The sequence below is a fragment of the Trachurus japonicus genome, chromosome 9 (genome assembly GCF_045865225.1).
Source record: "Trachurus japonicus isolate A0001 chromosome 9, Traja_1.0".
NCBI classification, from domain to species: domain Eukaryota; kingdom Metazoa; phylum Chordata; class Actinopteri; order Carangiformes; family Carangidae; genus Trachurus; species Trachurus japonicus.
Genome location: NC_140915.1, coordinates 26,056,042 through 26,071,451, shown reverse-complemented (window position 1 = coordinate 26,071,451; position 15,410 = coordinate 26,056,042). Strand labels below are relative to the sequence as shown.

Here is a 15,410-nt window from a genome sequence, read left to right as displayed (position 1 = left end):
TGTGTAAAGCCTTTCTTTTTTCTTTTCTTTTTTTTTTAACATGAATTTATATAGGTAAGAGTAGTAATGTAAAGGATGTACATTTTATTCAGGGTTTGGCATAAATATTGTCGGGAAAAAGCACAAATACATTTGCTAGAGAACATAACCTTTATTGAATATATGTTCAAAAGCAGCACAGTCTGCACTCCCCGTCTTTGCAGTTTTAAACATTATTGATAGAGCATCATTTGGCAAATATTTCTTCACATATTTTCACACTTAGGGACCTCTGAACATACAGCCCAATCATCCTATGGCTGGCAGGCCCTTTACAATAATATACATAACTTTATTCTCCACATACATTTGTTTACCTCCATAAAATGGATGAACAGAACTTACAAGAGTGATACATTCACATTTTTCCCCAACAAAAATCTTAATATTGCCATCGTTTTCTGCCAGAGGGGTTTACAGTAATAACATAAAATTCACCACAAAATAACAGAAGTTTTCTTACATACATGCAAGTTGGTGAACACACACACGCACGCACGCACGCGCACACACACACACACACACACACACACACACACACACACACACACACACACACACAGAGTAGCAGGTGAATAAAGACTTAGAGCCAAGGACACAGAGATGTACAACAGAGATACAGTAGATGGACCTATCGCTTAGACAGAGCAGGAGACATGTGAGTCGATCAGGGAGTTTATACACATTTAACCCAGAACTCCATCAATATCAGCTTTGATATGTACATAATATTTACACTCATGCACCCATACACAGGCCCACACACACAGCTTCTCTCTCTTCTACACATACATGCACACACACACAGACACACATAAATATAGTACATATAACCAATGACCCAAATACCTCAAACATGTACAGTAATATAGGCCTAATTTCTGCCCAGTATAACACAACAGGTGGATCTGCCTCTGATCACAGTTTGAACCAGAACCAGAACCAGAATCTCTTATTGTTGCTACTGACAGCAGTCAGTGGCACTGGGCAAAAGTCATTGCTTTTGATATCAGTGCATTTAGAATCTGTACGTCATACTTTTGTTTCAAAAATATTTAACTCACGTTGTCAAAATTATCTGTTGCACAATAGCAGCACACTTTGTTATGTATTTCAAACTGATTGGTCAAAATATGAGAAAAATGTTGGTTTATGGAAATGGATGCACATATAGAGTACCACTTTGGAAGCCTCTTCTTCGTTTTTTTCCCTTCTTGTTTTTTTGAGTAGCCTTGAAAAAGCCAACTGCAGTGCAAGGGCAAACTACCTCTATGCTGCAATCACAGATACCACAAATGCAGAGAAAAGCGGGGGAACACAAGCAGTTAGCCACAGAAAACACAATCCACAAACACAAATTAAACAAGACTGTAAGCAACTGATTTGTTGTCTTGTCATATATAAATATATTGTCATTTTTCATAAATAATACACATAAATATGAAAAGTGACAAATGTCATATATGAAAATTGTCAATGAAGTTGTGAATTTTTAGAGTTTAGAGCAATATGATTTTATATACCATAATTTTTATCTTTTAGTTTTAATATCATTATCTTCAGCAATTACAGTATGCATTGAGGTTTCCATGTTGAAAGACAGGATATAGGATACAAGGTAGCTATGTTTTCAAGTTTGAGATTATGGCAAAAGCAGATGTAGTAGATGATAAATTGAAGATCTATGACTACAAATGACAGAGCTTAAATTTGCTTCACAACTCTTGTTTCACAAGCATAATTTCAGACATTTTTTCTCCAAGATGACTGAAAATAAGATAAGTCAAAAAGTTTCCTTAGGGACCTTATTTTTTTAAATTATGGATGACACTATTTGCCCTGATTGCCCTGATTCATTTACTCACGTTGCTTTGTAGTCATACATGACATTCATGTTATGACTTATTGTTGCCTTTTCAGCAATTTAAGTTTTTTTTTCAAGGCAGGCTTATCCCACAGAAATAAGTTTCATTAGAATAGGCATGTCTAACAAAAGAGATGAGGTTTATACCAAAAATAAATCCACACCTTAATAAAATATGGTTTGGCCACATATTTCACATATATTCACAAAAACACCATGATTATTTTATCTATGCACTTCCTATTCACTTTCTGTCTGTTCCTTATAACCTTGGGACACTATATAACTATGGGCAGACTGCTCCAGTTAAGGAGAGGCACATTTAAAAAAGGCCATTCAGTATATTTAAAAGGAAGCAGCACGACATCTTATTATCAATGTCAATGCCACAAGCAAGATCCAACACAAAGCTAATGAGTATCAGAAGGACGGCTCATCAGAAAGCCTTTGTACAATAATACACACGTGGAAGGGGAACCGAACAAACAACATTTGGATAAAATGAATATTTCAGCATTTCAACTTCCACAATAACACAGCAGAAAATAAAATGAACATCCTCGGATTCAGCATACAAGGATACAATTGTTGGTACAGGAAAATACAGTTTTCCATTATGGCCTTTTTGATTCTTAGCTGGGTAGGTAATGCAAAGGGCTTGGTGTCGTACGAGGATCAACTTTGAAAAGGTTGCACATGTCTGAGCAAATGTCATGTTGAGCAAAATACAGTATAGTGTGTACATAATGATGTAACATGTAGGTATATGTGAGTGAGTGTCAGTCTGTATTTGCACATGAAGTATCTATATTGACTTTCTGCACACTCCAACACGACAACATGCCCAGTGTATGTGGGTCCTGTGGGCAAGCCAGCTGTCATACAGCTGTGTCGTGTGTCCGCTCTGTCTGATCATCTATTCCCTACGTTGTCAAACAGCAGGTAGACTGTGCTCATTACAGCTTGTTTTTCACTTTTCCCTCCATCTGGCTTGTCTTAATAAGACAGTATCAATATCAAAAGCCTCGAGCTTTAACCATGCAGTGACACTGCAAAGGTTAGGGCGCCAGCTGGAAGGTGCAACCAGTCACTAAACAAAACTCCACCAAAGTCTCAGTGCCAAAACCCGCGCAAACTGCCAGCCCAGCCATGTGAAATCTCCAGACGGCACATTCACAAAATCACTAAGCTAATTATTGACTTACATGGAAACTAAAGAGCTTGACTTGTATGATAAAAGTCAAACACATAATAAAAAGAAGGGTTGCTATCTGGACTTACTTACTGTAAGGTACATTTGTGAAATGGGATAACAAGTGTTAAAGTAAGAACGAACCAAGCAATTTGCATTGCTTACCCAACAATCCCTGGGCATCCTCTCAGAATCACCCAGTTTTTATCCAGGTTTTATCCCAGCCGATGAATGCCACACTCATGTTACATGAGGACATTGGATTTGGTGTCAGGCAACCGCAGTACAACCAATCCTCCACCAACAAGCACAGACGAGGCCATCAGTATGGGGATGGCCTTGGTGATGCTGACAAGAGAACCAAAAATCAGGTTTCCCAGGACTGCAGCCAGCTTACACAGAGCGTTGCAGAACCCAAAGCCAGTTCCTCTGTGGAGAGAGAGAGAGAATGAAATGTTTATTTACCGGCATGTTTTTATATATATATATAAATTAAAAAGTCCATGCAGACATGAAAAGGACAGGTCTAAACAATGATGCAAACAAATAAAAACCCATTGGTATCATTGCTCACCTCCTGACAGTAGGGAATGACTCAGTAGTGACCACATCCAGGGAGTTCCAGGCAGAGATGCTCAGGCCGTTGTAAAGGCACAACATGAAAATCATCATGGACTCAGTGGTGCCAAACCACAGGAAGAAACAGCTGATGCCTGAAAGCACCATGGAGCCACCTGATTCACATACAAATATGAAGAGAGTGAAGGAACAAGCGTTATTGCGGGTGACATTCATTTGGCTAATGTTCAAGTAATTTATAAGGGCTTATATAAATTGCCTTTCACAGTCAATGCCACATCCAGAGCATGAATCATTTCAGCATCCAACGGTGTCAGTGTGAAAACCAATTACTCAAGTGCACACGCAAATACAGTATGAACCCCCACCCCTGTGCCCTTTTCTTACTTAACATGGACAGACGCCCAATTTTGTCCATGAGCAGGGCGGACACAATGTTGCCGGGCAGAACAGCCAGGGTCCCAAGGAAGTTAATGAAGTAGACCCAGTAGGCACTGTAGTCATCGTCGAATGTCATCTGGCACCCTGTCTTGTTTTGGGTGAATGTGCTGTTGACCACCTCTGTGCCAGCTATCAACTTGGAATCATCGATATCTGCCCAAAAAAAATCAAGAAAAACAAAAAATATCACATAGGTGATCAGCTGTCACATGTTGTCTGTGAGTTTGAGCAGACTAATGTTCATCTTTAAGCCTGGTCTCACCTGTGTTGTGGAAGAATGCATCAATGAAAGTACAGTTACGGAAGGATGAGCCCACCGACGTCACATCATCAAAGTAGCAGTTACGAAAAGTGGAGTCAATGAAGGTGACAGACCTCAGCTTCATATTGATGAATCTGAGGAAACAGTTACATTTAACTTTTATTATTCAGATTTGGATTCATTCTTTATTGTCCCCAAGGGGAAATTTGTTTTCACAGTCCGTATTACATTTAGCAGATAATCTTTCAACACACATGTAAACATATAACATAGAAAAAGAAAAAGAAAATAATATTCCCTCACAGTGCAGTTGCAACAGAGTCATATAAACCTGGCTGTAGCTCAGCCATCTCATACCCCAGATCTCCTTTTGTATTGAAAAGCTATGTTCATTAATTGTAAGTACTAAACAACAATCCAAATGATTTCACTTTCATTAATCCTGCTAATAAACTGACGTACCGGTCATTAATGAAGAGACCATTTTTGTGTATCTGGTTCTCCAGGGTGAAGTTGAAGGTGAAGTCTTCGATGCGTTCATTGCTGTGTATCATCACTTTGGAGGCATACTCGTCAGCCTGAAGGTGTTTGATGACATCAGGAAACCAGACGGACAGGCCGTAATACCTGCAACCAGAATGATACAGGGATAACAGGGTGTCACGACCAACCAAATTAATCCTTATTTTAGTAATCTGACAAAAAGAATATTCCCAGATACACTCTTTAATGTGTCGTAAGTCACATGTGGAGAGTCAGACAGACAGCATGTGGTTGTTGTTGGATTCTCAAGTGTTTTCAGCCTGCCCCCCCCCCCTCTCTCTCTGACTGCTTTCCCCCCTGTCTCTGCTCCTACCAAGACACCAATGGAACAGTATTGATCCACAGACTGTGATTGATTTTGAGACCATGCAACTTCTGCACAGCAGAGAGATCGAGATGACAGAAATGCAATGTGGCCGCAAACCCAGCTGCCTATTGCTATTTTCTGACCAAAGAAATTAAAGCTGTTTGATTTTTCTGTGACACAGGTGACATCAAAGAGAAACTCACCCGAATGAGAGCGTGAACCACACGATGGCCAGGCGTATCATGTTTTCTCTCATCGGGTAGTTGAAGCACTTCATAAGATTCATATAGATCTAAGTAGAGACAAGAAACTTATTACACTTCATGCATTCACAAAGTTGCAGTTGAGGCTCTGGACAACAAATGGCTGACAAATAGTTACCCCATGTGTTTCAGCCTTTATCCTAAAGAAAACCTTGGAAACTGGGTTGCCAGATTCTGATTCCATCTCAACCAGTTCATCCAGCTGTTTAGGGATCCTGATCCTGTTTACCTGCAAAATAATTAGTGGGAAAATATGGGAAATTTTAATATTTACAGTATAGCACAATCAGTGTGATTTCCTGACACAACTGTGATTATGCAGCATCATGATTTTTCACTAATTTGCGTGTGATTATTTTCAGTGAAAGCACAACCAGAAGTGATAACTTATGAAAGAATGAATATAAACAGTGTGTGCTACAGTACATGATCAATTCAAGAAACATGTGTTGACTAAGAGGCTTTCCCAAAGTGCAGCTCATGCAGCACATAAGCCTGAATGACACAAAACAGCTTTCAGAACCTTCATAATTCAGATGTGATCCTGCACAGTGAAAGCATTAAAACCTGTCCCAGCGGTGGCAGGAAATAAGCCTCTTTGCTTCCTTAAAGCGTCAGGAAACCCAGCCAAAGACAGAAACAAACACTCACAGTGAAGACTTTCTCCGGTTGCCCACGCGCTCTCATGTTGGTGTCGTGTATCTGTTTGAGGATCATCCAGCCTTCATCATGCTTTCCCACCTGACAGGAGTAAAAGTGAGGTGAGAGAGAGGGATAAATTCATGGAATCAGCACCGGCCTCACTTACTCAGAGACATTAAAAGTCTCACAGCCACGCTTGTGTATTCTGCACATGAATATGTGCCTTTGATTTCTCCACGATGGACCAAAAATGATGAGAGTCACGACAACAGTGAGTCACTTTACTTCAAAGGGTAATTATCCTACAGCAGAAAACCCTACTGTCACAGATCTCTAAGCCTCCATTTCACAGTTACATATAGAGAGGCCTGTTCTGGGATGAATCCCATAATGTTGGTCAGGCGTGGTTATAAAATAACCAAATGCTCTCAATTTGCCTTGTGTTTCTGTCTGGGGATGCTCAGTGCAAAATTAATAATCACGGACAGTCCGTGGCAATGACACAGCACCATGACGCAGCATTTCCCAAAGACACAACTGTATCTTCAAAACTGTTTACCTCAAGGTAGAATCTGGGGCTTTCAGGCATGAAGGTAAGAGCCACCACAGCACACACACAGGGCAGGGCACAGACGACCACAAACACCCGCCAACTGTGAAACTGGTACGCCGAGCCCATACTGAAGCTCCAACCTGTAAACAATGGTGCACGACAGCAGAGACAATCACATCAGATGAAGATGGATGATAGACAGAACAAGAAATGAAGGCTTTTAAATGTACACTGAGGTTAAAATTGTTCACATGAGATTAAAAGAATCCAGAAACAAAATTAAGGTGATCACTATATCAACCTAGAGAGTAGACAAAACTTGAAGACTTGAATCAGAATTATGGTCTTCTTCTTTTTCCTTTTTTTTTGTTCACATGGGGGGGAGTGGAACAAGAAATAGATACAACTATCACTGGATAGTGTGACTATGGTGGACACAACAGTTGAGAATTTACACAACCAGCAGATATTAAAAAAACTGCTTTCATTTCACAATCATATTTCCGGTCACCTGGTGACCTTTGAGTCCAGTGAAGAATCCTTTTAGAGTCATTTTTGTCTCCACCAGCTGCTGAGGGTGGTCCCTGCATCTTAACCTGGTAAATGTTCCCACAAAGGTAACACAATGCTGCCGAGGAGTGGGAGTGAACCAAAACAGTGAAGCTTCCAGCCATAAAACCAAAACGATAAGATGTAACATGCTATAAAGCTGAGTAGGAGCTGCAGAGTCTGGTGGTAATAATAATAATAATTCTCTGTGGGTTTGTCACTACAAGTGACTCATCTCACATACAAGTGGTTATGTGGTCCATTGTTATTTTTTATAGCTGCTACACCAGAGAGACTCCCATAAAGTTCTCTGATGGTAGCCACTATTTGAATTACAGTTTTTCTCAGTCGCTTTGGTGCTTTTCTCACATCACTCTTAACATTTGCACAACAATTAGTGCATTTCTCAGAACAATTATTGCAAACTGCAAAACCTAGTGGATGACCTGCAAAAGCGCGTCACTTGCTCAAAATGGATTGTCCATCCCTCAAAAGCAAGTACTCATGTCAATGAAACTGTCAGTGTCGTCAAAGTGAGAAGTCCTGACACCATCGTTTATGAACAAGATAGTCAAATGGCTTTGTCATGTTTTCATTAGGACACTTTATTCTCTAAGTGTTTTCCAATGCAAAAAGTGATGATACTACCTGAAAATGCTCAAGACAGCACTATGCACTACTGGTACAGCCATGTGAAAACTACAGTAAAGTTACACATTACTGTATTTAGTGGAGATACTGAATATGTACGTTTCACATTTCTACTGCATATGCTCTTTGCAATTCTGATTTGTTCACAGCATTGTGCAAAGGAAAAATACACTACAGTCATCTACAACAAACATAAGAAACATACTCTTTGGGTACAACTTTACGTAAACTATGTTGGCGTACATATAGTCTAGTAACTGAACCTACAGAGTACTGTGAATCATTCCTGCACATCCAGACGTTCCAGTCACATTTTCATCTACATCACTCTGTCAATTGTAGCGATTGAAACAGATTCAATATTCCCAAAGATACAGTAATGTCATCCTTACATTGTATCTCTTTCAACCTTATGCCATTGTTTGCAATGGGCTCAGTCTCTTCCACCTCTGTGAGGTTGTCTTGTAATCCTATGTGATGCAGAGTAAAATTACAGTAATGTATAGTACATGCCTACTGCATCAACCATTATTACTGTAGTGTACAATACTGTCAAAGTGCTTCCTACTTATAAAATGCTGTAGTGCAGTACCGTGTAAGTCTAAATGTAAATGTAAAAAAGTTCTTGTCCCACTGTATCTTACAGTAATGCCTGACACAATGACAGCAGTGCAGATTGTTTAGTGCTGAATACATACCTGCTGTTCCTTACTGTAAATGTTTGAATAATTGAATTCACAGTGCTTCTCCCAACATTTAAAATTAGTTTGACAGATTATGAAAACTAGTTCAACAATTTTGTATGTAATGACTCAAGCAATGAAATGAGGACTATTAGTTTTATAGGGAAAGACTATTCAGCGTTCAAAAGTATAGTTCATTTTGACTGACATGACATAAACAAATGATAATGTTGTAAAACAGCAGAGAATTGTATGAGAGCAACTGATACATGTCCAAAAGCATTTGCAATTTGTTCAGAGGAAGGAGAAACTGCTACTATGATGTGGACAAATGACTACATGTTGTGGAGGTTGAACTAATAGTTATGAGAACTTTCATTCTGATCTGAGAATAGCACCAAAGCGACTGAGAAAAACTGTAAACCAGTACAATCACTACAGCAGCTGTCATATATTCTGTGGGTATTTCCATGTCAAACAAGATGTTTCACTTTACATCAAATGACATCATTTGATTATGTCAAAGCAAACACACAAAAGATAACCAGTGCGAACATGCACAGCAACTGTGGACATTATAGACATCATAGTATAAATGTCAGCCATGTTAATTTAATTTATAGTGGTTTCTTCTTGTTTTTCTTTTTTGTAGCTTATCTGAGTTCAGCACATTGCCATGAGTTGGAGTTGGAGTTAGAGATGAGAAAAGATGCTTTGGTGTCTTCAGAGACTCTAGTAAATGTCTCATGTTAGTATAAAAGCTCGAAAATCAAAGTGGTATGATTTTTTACATGCACAAATGCTGCTAATTGACATTTAACATATGATGGCACTTCCTTTTTTACCTCCAAGAGCCCGTATAATTCACTGATGAATTATGCACTCAGCAAGTGGCTGTTTAGCCAATCTTCAACTCACAGGGGAGTGATAAAAGTAAATATGATTACTTAATAAGTCTTGAAGCAACACTTTGAAGAAGCAGAGCTTAAATAATAATAGACTAGTGTAGAATGTGGTGTTGCACGTCCTTATCAGAGGAGGGACTGTGCCATTTGATCTCAGAGACTGATTCTAAATGTTATGCGTGAATATTATACTGCGAGTACAAAGCGGCTGCAAATAAAAGATGGCATTTAAAAACAAGTGCTCCACGGCCCGAGCAGAGTGAAGTGTGAGCTACGAGATGAATGGCTCTGCAGGGGAAGCGGAGAGAAGTGCACAGGGACGGGTTAATTGAATGTGTAGGGAATGAATTGAGTGTTTTCTGCTAAGTTAAATCTTGTTGCACCTGATCTCAGCCCACAGGCACTCACCCAGACTCATTAATCATTGTAACATGCACACACACACACAAACACACACACACACACACACACACACACACACACACACACACACACACACACACACAGAGATGTAGACTCATTCAAAAGGGGAACGTACACACATGCCCACACATTCACACATCAAAAACAAGGGGGGAAAAAAGCAAGGAAATTAATAACGGTAAACCACATGCAGATAACACTGACATTACTAGCATAATGCCATAATGCCATAATGCCATATTACCACCCACACAAGCACACAAGAAAATACACAAACATAGAGTGGAAGCTATACATTATATATTTGCCTTTTCCCTTTGAAAAATGGCATGTTTTTTTTAAGCACTTTCTAAACTATTTGAGTGGAGAAATGAGAACAGATATAAGCCTGTGAATATTCTCATTTGTCCAGGTCATAGTTATCTCAAGGAAATTTTAAATTGAATGCAACTAGACTTGGTTATTTGTAACCAAGTCCAGTTGCATTCAATTTAAAATTTCCTTGAGATATCTTTTGGAAGTTGACATCCTACAATAAAAGGTTTCAAACTGGTGACAACTTGTACAAACACACAATTACATAATAATTTGTGGTTATTTCATTCTCTGTAACAAAAATGTGTCACTACACAGCACAAGTAGACTGGATACTGGTATGTTCAGCAGCAAATCTTAAAAGGTGATTAAATTATTGTTAAAGTAATGCTGCTCTCCCAAATATGGGACTTTTTGATGCTATATTTTTATGTACAATAGCTGATTGTTCTGCAGTGTGCAAAAGTCACAGAGAGGCATGTTTGTGATGTATTTTAAGTGGCACTATACAAATACAGTAATGCGAGGACCGGCCCGGATGAAATTACAAATATACAAGGTGCTCTACATGCAGCTCTGCATTTGTACTCTCACTGACTGATTTTTTTAGAAATTTTGGGAGGAAGCACAGAGAGGGGTTTGCCGTGTCAGTCGTGACCTCCCACGTCTCTCGACAGATCGTGCCTCATGGAGATGCTGCTCCAAAGGGAATAGCACCATTATTCATCAACAGGCGTAGGAGAGGAGTCAGAGAGTGGGGAGGGAGGGGGTTAACACTAATGGTTATGCCAGATAAACGCTGCTTGGTATTAATCTCACAGCATATTAAAATCCAGCTTTGATAGCAATGCATATCAAGAGCTAAAAACAACTATTTTCAAAGGAGGGTGGGCGTCTGTCAGAAGTGATATAATACATGCACCCCAATAGAGACCAGGGAGATGAGAATGTGTCGGTAGAGAGCAGAAAAGAAATAAAAGAGATAAATGAAATACAAAATCAAATAATCTAAAAGACCAAAAAATCTGTACTTTATCTCTAAACAAGCACATTGTTTGATGTACAGAATATATTACAATGTGCAAGATAAATAGACCACATTTACAGTAATGTTTTCATTGGCCACTTTAAAGTTCTGCTTTTGTGCTAAGTAACAACATAGACAATATACATTAGAAGAAGAAGAAGTTTCATTCTCATAGTGTCCTTTGTTAGGCAGCAGGAGTAATGACTTTTCGCAGACGACGTCCCGCCTATGTGTATTCCTGCTTTCTCTGAGTCCCTTTATTTATCTCCCTGTCATTCTCTCTCTCTTTCTGCTTGTATGTGTGTGCGTGCGTGCGTGTGTGTGTGTGCGTCTGGAGTGACTCAGAGTGAGGGAGAGAAATGAAGAGCGAACAAGACAGAAAGAGACAGAGTAACAGAGAGAGGGAGAAAGGGAAGGAGTTGTTCAGTAGTGATTGCCTTTTCTTCAGATATGTAGCGTGGCTTCCTGCCCCACAGGGTTAGTGTTTCGCCCATGTCACAGGAAATCTCATTACAAGGATTATGTACATAATTGACTAAGTCTATGGATGACTGAGTCAGCAGTAATACAGTACTCCCAGGCCTTGATACTAGATAGATAGATAGATAGATAGATAGATAGATAGATAGATAGATAGATAGATAGATAGATAGATAGATAGATAGATAGATAGATAGATAGATAGATAGATAGATAGATAGATAGATAGATAGATAGATGGTTGGTGGTGTGTGGGTGGGGGGGTTAAACTTTAAAACATCTAATGATGTTGCTCTACCAGTGGGCTTTGCTTAGCAGTAAAGTAAACCCCTTAAACTCTCCCATCAGGATCTGTGCCAGGAAGACCTCCAGCTGTGAGTCTGGCAGGGGAGCTTTGGGAAGACATTAGAAGTCAGTAAGTAGAGAAGATAAATAGGATGCATGATAGTGTATCAAATACACAAACCAAGGCTTGTGTCATAACCTGTCACTGATGTTTTCGTTCAAAGACAAAGGTATCTGTGCAGGGGGCATATTCATCGTAGTGCCGTTGGTTTAATCCACTGCCGCACTTTAGGGGAAAACATAAAAACCAGAGGTGAGGGTTGGAGTATATATGCAAGACACGTAGTTCCCTTTCAGGGAAAGAGAGGCAGAGTGGTAGTGAGTGTCTGAGAGAATAAGAGCAAAGTGAGGCCACTACCGTCCCTTCAGTACGATATCAGCAGATCTGACAGCAGCGTTTCTTCATGAAGACTCATTCTGGTTTCAGACGGTTTTGCGAGTCCTTCCCCTCTGTGCTTTCACACATCCATGTGAGCAGATCGTAAGAACTGTGTGCATTTGCGCATGTGTGAATGCATCTCCTTGAGTCACGTGTAAGCCATTTATCGTAAACTCCTTGATTTTCTGTGTGTGTGTGTGTGTGTGTGTGTGTGTTAACTTGAATGACCTCTTACAGTGTCAGATGTTATTGCCTTCAATTTCCCTTGAAGAAGACCTGTATGTGGCTGCAGCCTAGTAAAACATCATCCATGGCACTTACAGCAAGAAACACACACACACACACACACACACACACACACACACACACACACACACACACACACACACACACACACACACACACACACACACTGTCACTTTCTCAATGACGTCACAGGTTGGCTAAAGCATGGTCTGGCCATAAATCACCTCTAGCTGTAGCTTTGTCCCATTAGAGCAAGGAGAAAAACCTAATTATGCTTGATCAAGAACACTCTGCAGAGACAGAGAATGGAGAGAGAGGAGAGGTAATAAAAGGAAGGACAGAGTTAGGAAGAGAGATGGGGAGAGTACAAAACAGGAGGAGAGAGGAGGCTGTAAAAGAAGAGGAAAGCAGGTTGGGGAAAAAAGAGGGAGTAGGAAAAAAGGAGAGGAAGAATCTCATCTCATTCCCTATTTTTTGTTTCCTTTCTTGATGAGTCCAGCTGATCTCTAATGTAGTGTTGTCATAAATCACCCTAACCCTCTCAGCATGTGTCTGCACCGTGAGATCCATGCATACGTTAATCTCTTAACCTCTGCCTCTTCCAGCCCACAGCCACTCAGAGCTATTAAGTGATTGATTCTTGTGGCAGGGAAAACTGGCACTTAAACCTACAGCCATTGGGGAAACCTTATACTTTCGTAGCCTGCAGTCAGGAGCTTAGGACGAAGTCACATTGGCAAACATCTCACATTGTTACATCCACCACTCCTGACCTGAGCTTTCATGAGACATAACTTTTTTTTGGATTAGTTATTTTACTAAAATGCACATCTCAAACTTAGTGCCATTTCCAGGTGGTGTACAGTATGTCACATCATTTTCTAACCGGCAAACTTACCATAGTGTGGTATAATGGCCCAGGCCATAGCCGATGCATAGATTTCTCCAATCATCCAGAACATACACAGCCAGCTGAGGTGCTCTCCTCTCTTCTCCCTGGACAGCACCTCTGCAAAGAAGGAGAAAACGATGGGCACGGCACCTCCTATCCTGCAAGAACCACAGAGAATGGGAAAGTGAGTGGGAGTTATGGAGAGACGAAAGCAGGGCAGAAACTGAACCTGCTTAATCTTTATGGTTTACATTCTCACATACAGCAGCTGCATTTATGATTTGACTTTTACTGTGCTTTGTCCTTTGTTTTGTTTTACAATGTGTTTTTTGGACTGTTTTCCATTTTAAAAAATGTGAATGATTCTAAGGTCATTACAGAGACTACAAAGGAGACAAAGTGAGTAAAAAAAAAAAAAGCACAGATAAGCAGTTTTTTCGGAAATGCGTTACAAAAAACAAACATTTTAGTGCCAGTTCCTCGTGTTTCAGTGGCACAGGTCGCACTAGCAGTTTGGAAAGCTTTTTCAATTACTCTGAAGGTCTCTGGGGAGAATGATGGAGCCGCAATTACTAAATTAGCTCTTAAAGAAACAGTTACACTGCCAAAGAAGAGGACACAATAAATCACAGTGTACACCATGTTCCTTTGTCACAAGAGGATGACACACCATCTGGTAGAGTTGTTCGTTTTCACACACTCCAGTTATTTTTAAGAGACTTTAAGATTTCAAGATGTTTCCCTTATGCAGTGAAGATATCACTGGCTATGACACCGTATGTGGATAGCTCTTACTGCTCTCTAATCTAAAAGCAGGGGACAATTACATTCATTTAGCTGGAAAGGAAACTTGACAGATGGATGTAGTAAATCTTCTATGATGAAAAAGCCAGAATCTAGAAACTTTTTGAGGAGCAGTGAGAGAGAAAAACAAGCTTCAAGTTATCATTAAAGGAAATTGCTTTCAGCTTCTTTTTTATCTACTCTGACAATTATTTAGTGGAAGCCAAAGAAGGGAGTATTAATTAGGAGGGATAAAGACATGCCTACAGAAAAACACCCCTCAAATAGATTTTGCCCCATAGAGATGAATTCTTTACCGTCACTGATATAGGCCTGGTGGTGTACACTTAGATTTTGAACATAAACATTCAGATATAGTTGCCATCCTTTTTGACTTTTTGATTTTGAGGTAGACCATTTGATTGGGCTTTCACAGATCATTTATACCGACAGCTCCCCGTCCTCAGTGGCCCCAGACTGACCCCCACTGTATCAGACTCACCCGAAGCCTGCGACGAGACGGCAAAGGAGGAATAAGCCGTATCCCTGGACAAAAGATGACAGGAAGGCGAAGAAGCCATTCGTGGACATGCAAATGAGGAGGCACTGTCTGCGGCCCACTTTGTCAGACATCCCTCCCCAGAAGAGTGCCCCCACCATCATCCCCAAGTAAACAACACTGCCTGGAAGGAAAAGAGACAGAGGGGCCTGATTTTATTTTCTTTCTTTCTTTTTTTTGCCTTAATATAAAGTGCATCACATCCTATCTCTACATTCCTGCATTTATTACTTAGTACTTATATGTAATGTTATTTGTAATACTTATCACACCCCCACACACACATCAACTTTAGGAACAGCATTACCATTAACATCATCATTGTCATTATTACTATCATTCAGGCAGCACAATATTGCAGTGGTTAGCATTGTCTCAGCAAGAAGGTTTTGGGTTAGATTTGCTTTAGATTTGGACTGGACCCTCTCTAAGTGGAGTTTGCTCATTCTCCCTGTGCCTGTGTGGGTTTTCTCTGGGTCCTCTTGCTT

At 40.0% G+C, this 15,410-nt stretch overlaps 1 protein-coding gene across 1 annotated transcript in view; it reads right to left on the bottom strand.

Moving 5' to 3' along the window:
• Positions 1 to 1,236: 1,236 nt before the first annotated feature.
• The window catches only part of sv2ca (synaptic vesicle glycoprotein 2Ca), a 30,089-nt gene continuing 15,915 nt past the window's right edge, over positions 1,237 to 15,410 (bottom strand). Inside the window, exons 3-13 of the mRNA XM_085787015.1 lie at positions 14,866 to 15,046; positions 13,587 to 13,738; positions 6,692 to 6,825; positions 6,142 to 6,231; positions 5,609 to 5,719; positions 5,431 to 5,519; positions 4,840 to 5,004; positions 4,378 to 4,511; positions 4,062 to 4,268; positions 3,670 to 3,829; positions 1,237 to 3,524 (exon numbers count right to left, since the gene is read on the bottom strand). Of these exons, the coding sequence (XP_085643141.1) occupies positions 3,341 to 3,524; positions 3,670 to 3,829; positions 4,062 to 4,268; positions 4,378 to 4,511; positions 4,840 to 5,004; positions 5,431 to 5,519; positions 5,609 to 5,719; positions 6,142 to 6,231; positions 6,692 to 6,825; positions 13,587 to 13,738; positions 14,866 to 15,046 (1,607 nt within the window). The 3' untranslated portion in view covers positions 1,237 to 3,340. The remainder of the gene's footprint in view (positions 3,525 to 3,669; positions 3,830 to 4,061; positions 4,269 to 4,377; positions 4,512 to 4,839; positions 5,005 to 5,430; positions 5,520 to 5,608; positions 5,720 to 6,141; positions 6,232 to 6,691; positions 6,826 to 13,586; positions 13,739 to 14,865; positions 15,047 to 15,410) is intronic.